Consider the following 17122-nt stretch of genomic DNA (forward strand, 5'->3'; position numbering starts at 1 on the left):
TAGCAGGGAAAGAGGGCTTAGTGTGCTCTATTGTGGCTCTGAGCAGTGGGAAGGAAAGCTGGGAAAGGCTGTCAAAGAGGGGGAGGAGGGTTATGTTCTGCGGCTTGTGGGCATCCCAGGCTTCCAGTGCAGAGATTGCTACCTGGACAAGATATTAGCATCAGGGAGGAAATGTAGATAAGTTGGCAGGAGGTTCTGTCTGCTTGGCTGGTTTGGAAGGACACAAGGATGAGTTCTTAACTTTTTTTATTTTGTAAGCATGGGAATGGAAGGATACAGTGTGGAACGTGCCCTCCTCCTCCTCCTCCTCCTCCTCCTCCTCCTCCTCCTTCCCCTCTTCCACCTCTTTTTCCTCTTCCTCCTCTTCCTCCTCCTCCTCTTCCCCCTCCTTCTCCTCTTCTTCCTTTCTCTTCCTCCTCCTCCTTTCTCCTCCTCCTTTTTCCTTTTCCTCCTCCTCCTTCTTCTCCTCTTCCTTCTCTTCTTCCTCCTCCTGTTCCTCCTCCTTCTCCTCCTCCTCTTCCTCTTCCTCCTCCTCCTTCTCCTCCTCTTCCTTCTCTTCTTCCTCCTCCTTTTCCTCCTCCTCCTCCTCCTCCTCTTCCTTCTCTTCTTCCTCCTCCTGTCCCTCCTCCCCTTCTCTTCTCTTCCTCTCTTCATTCTTCTCCTGTCCTCGCTCTTTCCTTTTAGATAGTCAATGGTACTGTTCATTTCAAAATCAAGTGTCATATGTGGCCTTGAGAACCAAACATTGTGACATACCTGTCGCCCACAGGTTGTGTGGTTGTTCTGTATTCCAAGCCCTGGGATATGTTAGAGACACATAAGGAGGTTTTTCCTCTCTGGGAATGACACACAAGGTTGGCTTCTGCACTGGACCCAGGGTAAAGCAAAATGAGGTTGAAGTGTAGGCTCTCCCCAGCTTACAGGGTTTCAGCTCAGTATTTAGACTGGAGAGTGGTTTAAGCAGGATCCAACAACAATCCTGCTTTCTGCTTTTAGTATATATAATAAGTTACACGAGGCAGCACCTTGTTGTAAAATAGGTTTTCTGTTAGATGATTTTGTCTGTCTATAGGTGAATATATGTTTGAGCATGTTTAAGACAGGTATAGTCTATGCTTGAATGGCCAGTAGGTTAGGTTGGTTAAATGCATTTTTATCTTAGAATATTTCCACATATATTTTTGGTGAGATGTCATGCTATCTTAAGTCTGGAGAAATACATTTCTGTTATTTATATGGTGAATACAACCCATATTAACTATACATTCTCATGCATTCCAAAAACCAGATTCCTGGATTAGTTTGGGATTCACTTGAGGTACTGTTGCTTGGTTAGGATTCACTTGAGGTACTTTTGCTTGGTTAGGATTCACTTGAGGTACTGTTGCTTGGTTAGGATTCACTTGAGGTACTTTTGCTTGGTTAGGATTCACTTGAGGTACTTTTGCTTGGTTAGGATTCACTTGAGGTACTTTTGCTTGGTTGTATGACACTGAATTTATCTGAAGACTTCATCAAGCTTACTTTATAGTTTTTAAATATAGTATTAATGATTTTAGTAGGTTTGTTACTCAGAAATCAAGTCACGTACCGAAGGAGAAGCATTATAAAAATTTCAACAAGTAACATACCTGAATAATTTTATAACTAGGTGGTAAAGACACAAATAGTTGTTTTAACCAAAACCTTCCTTAAGTCAATATTTGAAGAGAGGTCGCTAGTTTGTCGTATTAATTAAGAGACTTGAGGATCAACTGTAGCCGAAAGTAAAACATAGGTTTCTAAGGGGAGTCAAGCCAACAAGCTTTGTTTTGATTAGGTGGGCATAAACCATACCCAGTGCTTGCCCACATCTGGCTGCAGAGGAGAGGATGGAATTTGACCAACTCAACTGTAAAATTCCTCTCAAGCCCGTGCATCCTGCCAGTGTACAAACGGACTGCTGTCTTCCTGTGCGGGGAGGGGAGTCTTGCCTTAGAGACCTCCACTCTTCTCTCGTGCGTGTGACCCAGCTGCTGCTGTGCTCCTGGAGTGAAAGTCCGACGAAGTGCACACATAGGCATCTTAATGCCTTACGAGGAACTCTTCCATTGGGCTTTAAAGGGTTTACATACAGCTTGCACATAGAAGAATTTACTGTGCACAGAGCTGTATTGGTAACCACAGTGTGAGTTTGTCCTTGTTTTTACTCATTAAACTAACCTGTCCCCAGATTACAGACTTACTGGGTTTTCAATTCTCTGCTTAGAATGACTGAATTTGGAATGTGTGGGTTTTTGTTTTTTTTCATCGGCACAGGCTTTTAAGGGCTTTCAGAGTCTTTCCACGCCTTGGTAGGTCAAACTCGGAATCTTTGTCGTGATTGACAGTGTTCTGCAAGCTCTGTTCAAACTGGACACTCTGGAGCCATCCCTTAGGTCCAAGGATGGGCTGTGTCACTCGTGCTTTACCCTGTGCAGCACGATCTCTCTGCCTCTCTGCTGTCCGCCATTCCTATGCCTCCGTCTAGGCACCACCCTTGTGGGCGTTTGTTTGCTTGTTTGTTTTGAGATAGGGTCTCACTACATAGTCTTGGCTATTCTGGAATCCAGTATGGCTTGCTCCTAGTTAACCACACAGTTAGCTTTTCTGGTCTTCCATCTCTTAGAATTTCTATTGGACAATCTTTCCCCCAGAGGTCTTTTGTGAAGTTCCTGAAGTCAACATCCATTCCCTTGAGTGTGTCCAACAATGTTATCTACAACCCTTCTGGGTTGCCATAGCCTGCCTCCTTCCCTCACTCCTCCCCACTCTGGGTTAGCCATTTCAAGCGCTGCTTTAAAGCAGTGGGACAGCTTCTACCAGGAAGCATCTCTATGCCAAGTGAGGCTTGTTCTGCCAAGACAGACAAAACAAAGTTCCAGCCAGTGAGCTCTGGGATGATTGGGATGGCAAGATCCAACATGCGGCTCTATTCTGGTCTGGTTACTTTCGCCTCTTCTTTTTCTTACTTCAGCTTCTGTGATGGCTTCCGAAGACCAGTGGTTCAGGACTCTTGTTTGTTGGAGACCAAAACAATGAGGCAGTGTTGTAACCAACAGCGCCTCTTCTTTCTTCGGATGAAAGTTGCTTAAGCAGAAATTCAAAACATGAAAGGGAAGGCAATTATAAATACAAACGCCTCCTTTCTAGCACCTAATACCACCTGGCTGGCTGTCTCATTCCCTTGGGTGGCTTCAGCCAGAAGACAGAGTGCCCTATAGAGTAAGGTTGAATGCGGTTTTAAGGGAATAGCCATGCTTCAGGTACCTTAGAGCATAGGGAAAATTTGGTATTTATTCGTGAACTGAAAATGTGTTATGTATGGACCAGTTTACATTTTTTTTTGTAGCAAAGAAATGTAATGTAGAATAGTCAAAATGAATACACACATACATATATACATACATACATATACACATAAATGCACATATATGTTTATGTATATATGTGCATGTCTATCTGTCACAGAAGGGGGGCTTTGAATTTGGTCACCTTTTTCTTTGTAATCCCACATATAACATTGGCCTAGAGTAGATGGCAAAATTCTTCCAAGATGGAAAAAAATTCTTACAGATTTGGGCACGTAGTCAGTTCATTGAATGATTCTTTCTCTCTTCCTCACTACGCCATGTGGTTATCAAAGAGAATTTACAAAGAATTAGACACCGTTTCAGATGTTTTATAACTGTTGTAACCCATTTTAAAATTTTTCTACTAATGTCTGTGCACAATTGTAATAACTTGGAACCAGAAGAGGCATTTTCCTCTATGGGAATAAAGAATCCCTGAGAGAGAAAGTCTTGAATCTCCCCATAAAGGCCCTGAAATCCTCTTGGGTAGAAGCTTGTTCTGGTGAGCATCTTTCCCAGGGAGACCTTAAGCTAGAACTTAGCTCTCTGTGGCGAGGAGGAAACTTCCAGTTTGGGCATTGTATGCTTTTAAACATAAGTTTTGTGTTTGTTTGTTTGTTTGATTGATTGTTTTATAAGGCCTCCTGTCCATCATTAGTCATTGGGCTATTGTTTGTTTGTTGGAACAGCTTCTCGGTGCTGGACTACAGACATCCCTGCCATTCATGGCTCCTTCCACGTCAGGTCTTAAATTCTCATGTCCCTTGCTTGCATGACTTACAGGCTTGGCCAGCCCTGCTCAGGAGGCCTGGGTTGTGATAGCTATCCCTAGGCTTATTGTCAGTGTGCGTACAGAACATCGGTGTGAGCACGCCTGCCTATGGGACCACAAACACCATAGTTTCTGTGTCTGCTCAGAGGGACCAGTGACATCAAGATGCCAGGATATGCTGCCACTTGCTCTGTGAACCAAGTCAGAAAATAAAATAGAATTAATTTAGCTTGGCGGATACATGCACACCAAATCTCGTCTGGTTATTTGCTTGTGGTTTCAAACAGTGGTATTCTCTTGTGGGTTGTTGTTGTTGTTGTTATTATTATTATTATTATTATTATTATTATTATTATTATGTGACAGTCCCTGTATCAACCAATAAAACAGGTTACATGTACGAGAGAAGCGGAGTTAAAGGTCTGTCTTTTGCTCACTGATAAGGACGTGGTAAATATCGTGTGACTGATTGAATTACTGCAGAAGAGGTGTAGTAAGCATGTTACACTGAGCACATTTACCCTGCTCTGTTCTCTCGTGTAGCCACCTAAGAATAAAAGGAGTAAAAAGAAAGAAAGAAAAGAAAACCACCAAAGTAAATACCAACAGGAACAAAGAGAAGATAACAGGCCAAATGAAAATACCACAAAAGTTTGCAAGCAAGTGGATAAATCATAAACTTAAGGAGGGAGAAAGTGAGAGCTACTCTGTGTGTGTGTGTGTGTGTGTGTGTGTGTGTGTGTGTGTGTGTGAGAGAGAGAGAGAGAGAGAGAGAGAGAGAGAGAGTATGTGTGTGAGTGTACATGTGTGCACATGTGTACATACGCATGTGTTCATGTGTGTGTATGTGTGCATGGGCATGTGTGCATATGTGTACATATACATGTGTTCATGTGTGTGTATGTGTGCATGGGCATGTGTGCACATGTGTACATATACATGTTCATGTGTGTGTATGTATGCATGGGTATGTGTGCACATGTGTGTGTTCTTGTGTATGTGCATGCATTTGTGTGTGTTTGTGTGTACATGTGTGCACATGTGTTCACACATTTGTGTTCATATGTGTGTATGTGTACATGGGCATGTGTGTATGTGCACATGTGTATGGGCTCAGGTGTGTTCGTGTATGTGTATACACACGTGCATATGCTATTGATCCTCAGGATATTTCAGAGATTGAAAACCTGTAGAGGTAGAAGTGCCCCATAGGACTGAAAAGACAATTAGCTACAACTCTTTTATAAGAAGTAACCTGACACCCGCATTCTCATTCCTGGCTCAGAGCCTAGTGATTGCCCTGCATCTGACACACGGGATTGCAAGTTTATGTCCAGAACAACTTGAGCAGACTCTGTGGAGTTTGGGTGGGATGGAGGGCTTTGCCTCAGTCTGGGAAACAGAGTCAGACATGATGCTCAGGGAACATCCTCTCCCCTTATTTCCATTAGCTTTCTCAGGCGGCAGCCATGCTTATACCCATAGCCTCCAGCCTGGGGATAACTACAAACATCTCCTCGGGGGCACCCAGCAGAAGATCACTCCTCTGTGTCACCTATGTGGATGCTTTCCGTTCGACACCATGCTTACCTGAAGTCTTTAGTAAGCTTATATTCCCTACTTTCTTAATGAGACGGATCTCAGGGCCCTTAGTACCTTCCCCGGAAATCAGGGGATGGCTTTGAACTTCTGATCCTCCTGCTTTCTTCTTCTAAGAACTGGGATTAATGGAGGCTGCTGCTGTGCTTTGTGTATGTGGTCCTGGAGACCACATCCAGAGATCTGTGCTTGCAAGGCAAGAGTTCCACCATCTTAGCTTCAGCTACACCCTATCCCCTTTCAACTGATTTTTGTTTGTTTGTTTGATTGTTTGTTTGTTTGTTTTGTTTTGTTTTGTTTTAGTTTGGTTTGGTTTGGTTTAGGGTTTCGAGATAAGTTCTTGCTAAACAGCTCAGGATGGCTTTTGAACTCAATATCTGTTCGCCTTGGTCTCCTGAATACTAGGATTACATGTGCCTGCTACCCTGCCTGGCTTTAGTAAGATCTTTTCTTTCTTTTCTCTTAAGCACTTATTTAGAAAATATGAATGAATATCTGCTGCGTTTGAAAGTTAGAGTCTGAAACAAATGGAAACAAGGGATTTGGAGACATTAGAGGAAGAAACAGATCCAATCTCTTTGGTGCCAAAAGATGAGATGCACAACCCACCCAAACAGAAGAACCTAGTGAGAGCATACAGCGTAGGATACTCAGGAGTACTCAGGAGGCGGACAGTGCAGATGTTCACCAAGCTGGGAAATTGGGCTTAAGAGTACCGAATGAAACATTCTCCCAGAGAGAAACAAAGGGCAGAGGGGGCGGGGGGTGTGGAACAGGAAGGAGGACTGAGGAGGTTGGAAATACTGCCCAAGAAAGCAGGCTCCTCTGTGCATTGGATTCCACCAAAAGACATCCCTAGAAGTTTAAGGAAAAAGATTACCAAGCATACGGGCAAGGAAAAAAACAATCTTAGAACTGAGAAGCCACATAGTTTTCTTGAAAGGGCCTACTGTGTGCCAGCACATGGACCCACTGTCTGCCACCACAGTGAAAAAAGACAAAAGGCTTCTAGGGGGACATTGCTGTGAAATTTTAACATGTTGGGACCATGGCAAGAAGTTCTGAGAGGAGGGGAGCTTGAAGGAATGCCTCTCAGGATAATTGGCTGGCAGTGATCCTGCCTCAGGACTCCTAGCAGCAGGACCCTCCAGAGAATGTGGTAGAAACACAGAGTACACACACACACACACACACACACACACACACACACAAACTGAATAGAATCCCAGTGATGCAGCAGTCTACACAACCCTGCCTCAAGAATACCCTCTTCGAGCCCGGATGCTGGCTCAGGTTTGAGAGCGACACTGGGTGAAGGAGCCTGAGTTCTAACACTCCATCAGTGAGCACCAAGCCTTCCCAGTCCTGAAGGACAGCTGCTTCCTGTCTGGACAGAGCACAACCAAACAGCCAGACTCACGGTCATTACCAAACATGGAGAAGCTAATGGAAGATGAGCATGGGGTAAAATGAGAGCATAAACTGATGCTAGGAACGATCAGGGAGTATGGGGGCACATTGTAAAAGAGGTCTCTAGAGCCAGATGCTGCAGTTCTTTTCTGAACCCTCTGCAGCAAACCTGGCCATTCACAGTGCTCTGTCATCCAAATCTCGCCTCCCAGCTGATCATGGCTGGGCGAGATCTTTGCATTCCATTTCCATCCGGTTCACCAAGTACAGTAGAGCAGGACATTGAACCGGGAAGAGATTAAAGTCCTCTCAGGCACCGCAGTTGGAATTATTGTATCAAAGGGCCTTAACTTTGAGCCAGTTGCTCCATGTAAGTCGCCATGGGTGTGTTTGCTTTCCTGCCCTCCTGGGGGACGGAGAGAGGCGTGGACCATTTTCTGGTGCCCGGAGGCATGGATCGTCCTTCTCATGGATATGTACAGCACAAGTGTGGAGGTCAGGGAACAATATGGGGACTACAGATCTGCCATGTGGGTCCTAGGGCTCAGAGTCAGGTTGGTTGTCAGGTCTGACAGCGAGTGTTTTTAACTGCTGAGCCATCTCCCTGGCCCCGGAATTGGCTTTATCGCACCTACGTTATTTCATATTAAAATAAGTTTGTAGTAACTTCCTCCTTCATCATCCTCTTTTGGAATTTGCTGTCAACTCCTGTTTGCACAGAGGACCAACTTGAACATATACCTGGGACCAGAGAAGGGCTGTGTTGTATGTGGCGTGAATGGGCTTTTGACACAGATTTTGTTTTTCATTTTAACATGTGTTATACCTGGCAGTCTTACAGAGCCCTGATTATTGTGGAGCCGCTGTTAAAATACTGTGTTGTGGCCATCCTTACCCTGCTTGTGATCCAAAAGATAATTATACTTCGTGTTGATCTGGCTTTTAGCTGAGAAGAGGTGACAGTCTTCTCCCCACACCATGGCTCCCTTGCTGGTTAACAGCATCAGTTCTTAATCAAGACTTCTTTCCAGAAGCTTCCATGGTTGGCCCCCTTTCATGACGGCATGGTGCTAGTGGGCCAGTCTAGGCACGTGTGTTCTCTTAATGAAACTTCCTTGTTATCTTGTTCACAGAGGCGAGCAAAGGCTGTTGTTTATTTTCATCTGTGTGAGAGACACAGATTTCTCCTGCCAACTTTTTCTTTGAAAAGAAGTCGGATCCTATGGGGAATTAGTTGATTCCGCCAAAGTAGCTTTCAAGAAGGCTCAAGGAAACCTTTTTTTTTCTTCTTCTTCTTCTTCTTTTAGACTGGGGTAGAAATGGTGTGTGTGTGTGTGTGTGTGTGTGTGTGTGTGTGTGTGTGTGAGAGAGAGAGAGAGAGAGAGAGAGAGAGAGAGAGACGAATGTTGGAAACAAGTGCCCTTTAATGTCTTTGGACAATGTTGTGTTTTCATTAGTAACTTGTGATTTCTTTATATATGGTGTTAAGCTGGCTGCTCGTAAGTATATAGAGAGATCAGTATTTTCCCATAGCTAGGCCAGACTGTCAGTATATTTAACGTGCTTGCATGGTGATGTTCGCAGGGATTGGCCACAGATTCAGTAGTTGGTAAAGGCAGCAGAACAAAGCTGGAGGGATACGAGTGTGGGGCGGGAGGGGAAGCATTCAGAGTAGAGAGGCTCTGCCACATCTGAAACATGGTTTCCCATCCTCTCCAAAAGAGAGGGCCTCCTGCACATAGCATCCTTATGTAGCCAAGATTGCATGCCCCGACACATTCGGCCTGTAAGGTCTTGAGCTGCCTTTCATCTGGCGCAATAGGTAGGAGACAGCCGAAACTATTGGCAGAGGTTCCTCACTTATCAAGGAGCCAGATTGGTTCAGGAATTCCGGTGTGAGAGAAACCTGCCATTCCTGCTCCTCACCAACAGAGACCATTCCGTGCTGAAAGTCCCTTTCCTCAGCCTGGAGGTAAATAATCGCCATTGCAATCCACTTCACGGCGTGTGTGAGTGCTTTGCAGACAGTTGTACATCCTGGAGACCACAGCGAGTGGAAAGTGAGAAGCTGTCCTGGCCTCAGCTGTGTTCTGCTCCTGGTGATTCCACGCCGGTTTACTCTGAGTGTTGGATAAAGGAGCGAATTCCTAGTATGTGCAGGTCGTGCGCTTCACCATTTCCCCAGAAGCTCCGGGCATGGTGACATAGTGTTGCTGTGGATCGTTTCCATCTGCAACGCTTCATACATGCATTGCAAGACAGAGTCTTGCACTTCACACCCAACACCAAACACGAGAGTAACAGATTGAATGCAAACTCCTCTGGAGTTGAGCTTGGTCCCATGGCCAGAGGTGTAGAGAGGGGAACCCCAACTTGTGTGCAGGAGGGAACAAAGCCTTGGCTGGACTCTAGAAGCCAGAAGAAGGGTGGTTCGTGACCCCCAAACATAACATTTAAGCAGATCGTGGCAGTGCCACCGCAGTGTCATCTTCTGTCCTCTCTATTGATTTGGAAGCCTCACGCATGGTGCCCCACATCTATTCTCACCCACCCTTCAGCTGGTAGTGACATCACCTTATCACTCGGAAGCCCCAGGCCTCTCCATACAGGAGATCCCATGACCTAGGTTCATCTCAGCTACTCTATTCTTTTTTTTTATTTAAGGTTTATTATTTTTATTTATGTATATGTACATATCTGTGTGTTTATGTCACATGCATGCAGGCGTCCTCGGGATAGAGTGTTGGATCTGAGAACCTCCAGTTACAAGGGATGGTGAGCCCCTTATTGTGGATCTGAACTCACATCCTCTGGAAATGAAGCAAGAGCTCTTAACCTGTGGGCCATCTCTTTACTCCCAGCTATCTCATTCTTGAATGTCAGCCTTTCTGTCTATATCTGTGAAGCACTGTATCTCGGCTAGTCAAGCACACACCATTTTCTTGAAACGACACTCTGCTTCGTTCTCTCCTGTTGGAGCATCTGACCTGCAGCCCTGCTTCTGCTCACACCAACACTGGCCTGGCCTCCCACTTGCCAGGCTGATTCTGTACTCCTGGAGTCTCATCAGTGACTTCCTTGGTAACTGTTGCCAACCTCACTATGGTCTTCCCACCGCCTTTGAGGTGCCTGATGCTTAAGTTTCGACCTGTCCCTTTCTTCCTTCTCAGAGAACCAACTCTAATACTGACCTCCATCAGTCTCTCAGTTTCCAGGGACGTCAAGGGCATCTTGATCTTATTCATGATTGGGTCTTTCTCCAGCATTCTTAAGAGTAAATATCATCAGAGAAAACTGGTGTGCCATATTTACCTCTTCATCTTAAGGTGTTTGGCATAGTTTCTTGGTAGGTGGCGTTGGTGACAAAATGAAGCCATTATTTTTGGACATTGGAAGCCAAGGTTGAAATACCTGGGGCTACTGTTTGTCCTGTGGCCTCTTTGGTAGCTGGAAGGAAGCAACTGTCTTAGGCTCACACCAGCCATGCCCCAGAGGTCTGTTTGTCTTGAAGGGACTAATTATAAGTCACCTCAGCAGTGATTTGACCGAGGAACTCTCTGTACCATCAACAAACGGAGGACTAAATATTCCGAGTCTCCAACGGGTGTGTGCAGGGCTGAAACACCCTCCAGGCCTCGTTATTTGGGCAGTGGAAAGATGCCATGTACATGCAATGTTAATGATGGATAAGGAGTTTGTTTTTAATCAAGCACTGTGCACATTCTGCCCCAGTATGAATCAGCTGTGGCGCTTTTCGATGTGTTGATGAATTTTGGCATTTATCCCTATTTGGAGAAAAGCTAAAACTGTGCCTGAATTGGATCTTTGTCTTCTGCAACCAGTTGTTTAGGACCCAATTGCTGGATTACACTTATTTTGAGACTTTCAGGTGATGTGAGAATTTTTCTTTCATTTTTTAAAAAATGTAGTTACCTCTCTCTTTCTTTTTAAAACCCTCTTTCATGATATAAAGCAAGTTTTTTTTTAATATGTATTTGTTTGTTTTTGTTTTAAACTGGTACCTATCAGGTGGTAATTCACCAGTTAGTCTAAGGTAATAAGAAACTCGAATTTGGATTTGATTCAGTTCCATTAGGGCAGATTTAAATGTTGTGATACAGGGGCTATTATCCTGGCAGTTGTAAGGGATTTTTGTGCTGGGCAGTGAGGCTGACAAAGAGCACAGTGTGCACACTCCATCTCGAGCGGGGCACTTTCACACTGCAATTTAGGAGCTGTGCAGTTCAGGAAATTGCTGGCTTTGGCTGGACCATACTTTTACTGCAAGGAAAATTTTATTCGTCACTCAAGTAATTGGCAGTTTTAATACCTTGTTCATAATTACCTTATAAACAAACGAATATATAAACCAGAGATTGTGTGGCTTGTTATCTAACTCCTAGCCTTATTTGACCAATATGATAGACACCTGGTGGGCCTCTCTCTCCTTACCTCAAAATACTAATGTGCTCCATTTATTAGGAAAAAAAATAACTCCTAATAATAACACAACTAAACACTACACTATTGTTTTCTTTTTGTTGTTGCAGAATAGTGTTTAAGTTTGGGTAGTCTAGCCCCAGACAGCCTGGCCCAAACCAGGTGCAGACTTGAAGAGAGATGTGAGACAGACAGGGGTGGGTCTGGGCGTTTTAGCTGCTGGGTGACTTGGAGGAGGACATCCTGGTGATAGAAACATCGGGCTATGTATTTAAGAGAAAATTTCTGTCTCCCAAATTGTGGTTTTGTTCATCCCTTATACCCCGACCCTAAGGCCTCTTGGCTGGGCTTAGCCTGCCTGCCTCCATCTCCGGGACCTAGAGATTGACTAATTGTCTCGCTTGTACCTCACAGCTAGATCAAGGAGTTTGTGCTCTGGCAAATCCAGATGTGGGAAATGGTCAGAATCAGAGGTCATGGATGACTTGACTCTAAACAAAGTCTGTAATGCTTTATGGGAATCCGAGGAACTTGGTAATCTGGGACCTGTATGTAGAATTGCTGAATTTTCTTTTCTTTTTGAACTTTACTATTATCTCAGCTTGTTTCTTTGTTATCCTGTGTAGGATTTTTTTCTTGTCTGTCTGTCTGTCTCTCTCCCTCCCTCCCTCCCCCCACCCCCGGTGGAGTTACATTCTCTGATGATTTGGGTCTCTTAAAGATCAAACTGACAATAACCCTAAACTCCTTAAAGGGACTAGACTAAGGGTCTTGACTTCAGTGTGAGAGTGTTGTTTAGAGCCTGCGTCTCTGGAGTTCTCTCCTTACTGTTGTGGAGAAAGCAGCACCTGGTCTTTGCAGTCTCAGGAAGTCAACCTTTTTCTAACTGTAGTGGGTACAGATCCCTAGAAGTCTGTCTCCTCCAGGACAAAAGTGCAGGCGCAGATTGCAAGAGGCCCTGGTTATCCCTGTGATGGTGGATCAGTGAGCCAGTTGGATTTCTACATCAGTTTGAAAATAGAATTTGATTTTTTTTTTTTTTTTTTTTGGCCAGAATATCACTGATGCTTTGTGTTCTGTAAAAGAAACCGGGGATCGACAGGGACCAACCCAGACTTGCTATGTGAGGTGCCTCAGGAGTAGTTGGACTGGTTATGCAAAAAGCCCCAGTTTCCCAACTTTAGATTATATTTGAAAGAGAGAAATTACTCTGTGAGTGGATGGTGTAATGTGTGAACCGTGTTGAACAGAGGTGTTGACACCTATTGTGTGCCCCAGTATTTCTGGCTTCGTTACATTCTAACACAGCGACATGAACACGAATCCCTGCCTCAAAGGAGTTTGCAATATGGAAGAGGGTGGTGGTGAGCGTGTTATAGTAAGATGCACTGTAAAATTTGGGATCCCATAAAAGTGGTCTACCTAACTTCTGAGATGGAGAGGTGTGTCTGAGTTACTCGTAAGCAACACACATACCTGGGGGCTGTTTTCTGACTAAGGATCAGATCTCGTCGCTATTCCTTAGGGTCTAACGAGAAACCCTTGTTACAGTTGTTCCCAGCTTTTTAACTTAACATGGTTTCTCCTGCTATGCGATGGTCTAAAAAGTCCATGCTACCACCCAACAGCTGAGTGAAACAGGTGCAGAGACCCACAGCCAAACACTGGACAGAGCTTGGGGACTCTTGTGGAAGAATTGGGGGAAGGACTGAGGTCCCTGAAGTGGATAGGAGTACCACAGGAAGACAGACAGAGTTAACTAACCTGGATCCTTGGGGATCTCAGAGTCTGAATTACCAACCAGAGACCAAACATGGCTGGCTGGAGGCCTCCCTCCCTGCACATGTGTAGCAAATGATCAGTATGGTCTGATGTGGGCTCCCCAGCAACTGGAGCAGGGGCTGACCCTAGAGCTGTCACCTATCTGTGGATCCTCTTCCCCTAACTCATCTGCCTTGTCGGGCCTCAGGGGAGATGATGTACCTAGTACTTCAGTAACTTGATGTGACAGGATGGGGGTTGGGGGGTGGATATCCAGTGGGGACCTCCACCCTCTCAGAGGAGAAAGGAAAGGGGAGGAGGGGGGGTGGAGCATGGGAAGGGGCACCCAGCAACAGGGAGCAGGGATGTAAAATGAAGAAACATTAATGGGGGAAAAGGTCCACGCTACCTAAACCTATGTGACAGTTGAGCTGGCTTGCAAGTTCAGTTCGCTCCTGTTTTCTAATAAGATTGTCAAGTAGAACTCATGAGTATAGCGCTAAATACCAATAATGCTAAATACCTCTAGTACCTATGACCACTTGTGAGAATTTGGCTGGGCATTTCCCCATTTGAAATGCAACAGAAAAATGGTGGAAATGTTCCGTCTCATTTGCTGCTGTCAGGTACATTGGCTATTGCTCTCTTGACATATAGATATTATAATCAAGGAAGACTTTTGTGGTTGTGGTTATTGTTGTTGTTGTTGTTAGAGACATAATCTTCTTATATAGCCGGGCTGACCAAGAACATCTGCCACTGCATCCTGAGTGGTGACATTAGAAGTGTGCCTTCATGCTCAGTGACAGATACTTTGTGTGTGTGTGTATTTACATACTCGTAAAGAGCTATACGTAGCCAGTGACTGCCATTGTGGTCTATTTTGATCTGTTGTCCAGACTGGTAATGTCAAGTATCTCTTGATGACTGTCCTTAGGGACTGTGTTAGGTGGTAGCTCTTTTGGGATAACTATGCAATACTTTCTCTGGTACTGAAGCCTCTGTCAACTTAGTAACTGGTTGTAAAAACAGGGCCTCCTTCTAGCCAGGAGCTAAAGCAGCCACAGAGTGGTAAGGATTGGGAACTGATTGGCACTGCTGTGTGAGGGTACCTTCTAAAAGAAGAATCAGACTAGTAGTTAGGAGGACACAGGGCTGGCCAGGCGGGTCTGAAGGTAAAGACGCCTGCATGCAGTGCAAGCCTGCCCAGCTGACCAGGATGCCCAGAGACTGTGCAAACACAGAAATGGGAGGAAAACATTTAACTCCACAAACTTCTCTTCCGATCTCCACATGTGCAGCTCTGTCCCACTAATAGTAATAGCTACACTAAGTTTAAATACATGAGCGTACATATATGTGTTTTAAATATTCATTGTATTATATATATATAATATTACAAAATATTATATGTATAATATGTAATATATATAATATCCATAATATACTATAATGTATATTATGGAATGTAGAATAAGGGAGTGTAGCCTGGTGTTCCCACTCTGTGCTAGTTGTTTCATTTACTATCTAATAAAACAGGAAGATATTGAGAAATAATCTGAAAGAAAAAAATCCATCAGTTGTGTTTAAAAGCATGGCAACTCTATATGCGTATTATCCTGTCAGATTGGTGTAAGGACATTCTTCATATGATCTAGGATGACCTCAGAGCATACATGGCCATGGGCTGCTGACTGTCATTGAGAAATATGGTTTGGACCAACTAGTTTCTGAAGGACAGGTCAGGAGTAGGTGTCTTCTTCTCCCTTTGGATTATACTGTTGACCAGTTGCTGGGACTGTGTTTTAATTATAGGGCTGGGAACGCCATCGACAAAATCCTCCCTGAACAGCTGGAAGCCTTTCAGTCCCTTGAGACTTTGGACCTCAGCAACAATAATATTTCAGAACTGAGAACTGCCTTTCCACCCTTACAACTCAAGTATCTGTAAGTATAAATTACCCCCCCCCAGTGAGAATATTGTTATAACTGGGGACAGGGGTGTGTTTAAGATGCAGGCAACCCGACTTCACTACTATGGAGTGGAATGTAACTTTCTCATGGATTTGAATAAGTTGAATAGATTCAATCTTCTTTCTTACAATTTTGTATCACGATTATCACGATTTAAAAGCAAATGCTCCAAACTAGGGCATTAGTAACAAATTCCACACAAAGTATATATATATATAATGTAACAACTATTCGTCACCTTCAAAGATCTGTCAGTCTTTGCTGTTAGTATATGTATATTAGTTACTTGCTGCCTGTACTCAGTTCCTGACAAGAAGCCATTTGAGAAGGCTTGTTCTGATTGACAGTTTGAGGGCACAGTTTTATCATGGCAGAGAGGGCATGCTGGGAGAAGTGGCAGGCAGCCCTGTGACATTGTGGTCAGGAAGTCAGGCCAGATTATAGAACCCCAAGTCCCGCCCTCTGTGGTCTACTTCCTCTAGCTAGGCCCTACCTCCTGAAGATTCTACAACCTTCCAAAAGAGTGCCACCTGCTGGACAATAAGTGTCAGACCACATGAGCCTACACAGGACCTTTCTTATTAAAACTACAGTGTGTGAATCTTTTTATCTTTATTTACTATTTTCCTGGTACTGGATATAAACCCAGGGCTTCTTTACCTGGCAAGCACTCTGCCATCGAGCCATATCCCAGTCCATATGTGTAAACCTTAATTTGTTCACAGGGAACTCAGTATTAACAATTTTAAGGGTGCACTTATGGTCACTGGAGAGTCTCTGCAGTGGGGAGATTGAAAGCACTTTAACTTCCCGAAGAAACCTGAGCAAGCCTCGGCTGACCTTCAAACTCTCAACAGGTATATCAATAACAACCGAGTGTCGTCCATGGAACCAGGGTATTTTGACAATTTGGCGAGCACGCTCCTGGTGCTGAAGCTGAACAGGAACCGCATCTCAGCCATCCCTCCCAAGATGTTTAAACTGCCTCAGCTGCAGCACCTGTAAGTGAACATGGCCTCTAGGACATCACACTCTCACCTCTGAGCCTCTGGGGTCCAGGTCTGATGCCCACAGTGGGACAGGAGAAGTTTAGGGGCAAGCACGTGACTATCCTCGCTTTCATGGCGCAAGTGGTGGAATCTCCTGATTGGGAAAAGGCTTGCCAGTTACCTCATGCCAGCAGCTGCCTGACAGGACATGCTAGATGGTGGCTGAAGGAGCAGGGTGATCACTCTGCTGCCCCTTCACAAAGGTGCCATTGTGGACCTGAGGAAACCACAGCGTCTCTCCATAGCTGTGGTTTATGAGAATAATACCAACAACTTCAGGGTGCTTTGATAGCCTAAGTGGCAGTAAAGAACTGTCTCGTTAAGAATGGTAGAATGGTTTGTGAACAAGGCTCCCGCAACGGCACTTTTCAACCTTGGCTGCACATTACAGAGACTTGGGGAGCTTTTTAAAACCCCAGAGCCCAGGATTCACCCTAGACCAATTATACTAAAACCTCTGGGGGCTGCAATTCGGGCTTCGAGAACTTTTAGAGCTCCCTAGGTGGTTCTAGTGTTTGGCAGACATAGAAAGTGTTGCAGCCTGCAGGAAGGTACCAAACTGAACGTTAATTGGGAATGATGGTAGAGCTTTGCATACACGCGGGGCAGGATTTCTACACCATTCCCCGGCACCCCTCCTGCTTTTCTGGGATGGTTATCATGCTCGTTCTGCATCAACAAAGGCTGAATATAAATTTGTTGACTACTATCCTGAGTGGACAACCATTTAGAAATGAAAATCTAGT

At 44.6% G+C, this 17122-nt stretch overlaps 1 protein-coding gene and 1 long non-coding RNA gene across 2 annotated transcripts in view; both read left to right on the forward strand.

Moving 5' to 3' along the window:
* The window catches only part of Lrig3 (leucine-rich repeats and immunoglobulin-like domains 3), a 49141-nt gene that overhangs the window by 13031 nt on the left and 18988 nt on the right, over positions 1-17122 (forward strand). Inside the window, exons 4-5 of the mRNA NM_177152.5 lie at positions 15169-15300; positions 16185-16328. Of these exons, the coding sequence (NP_796126.4) occupies positions 15169-15300; positions 16185-16328 (276 nt within the window). The remainder of the gene's footprint in view (positions 1-15168; positions 15301-16184; positions 16329-17122) is intronic.
* Gm29997 lies at positions 604-6955 on the forward strand. The gene is made up of 2 exons (XR_380920.3): positions 604-1318; positions 1379-6955. It is a non-coding gene; the product is annotated as a predicted gene, 29997 (long non-coding RNA).

Source organism: Mus musculus, chromosome 10 (assembly GCF_000001635.26).
Source record: "Mus musculus strain C57BL/6J chromosome 10, GRCm38.p6 C57BL/6J".
NCBI lineage: Eukaryota > Metazoa > Chordata > Mammalia > Rodentia > Muridae > Mus > Mus musculus.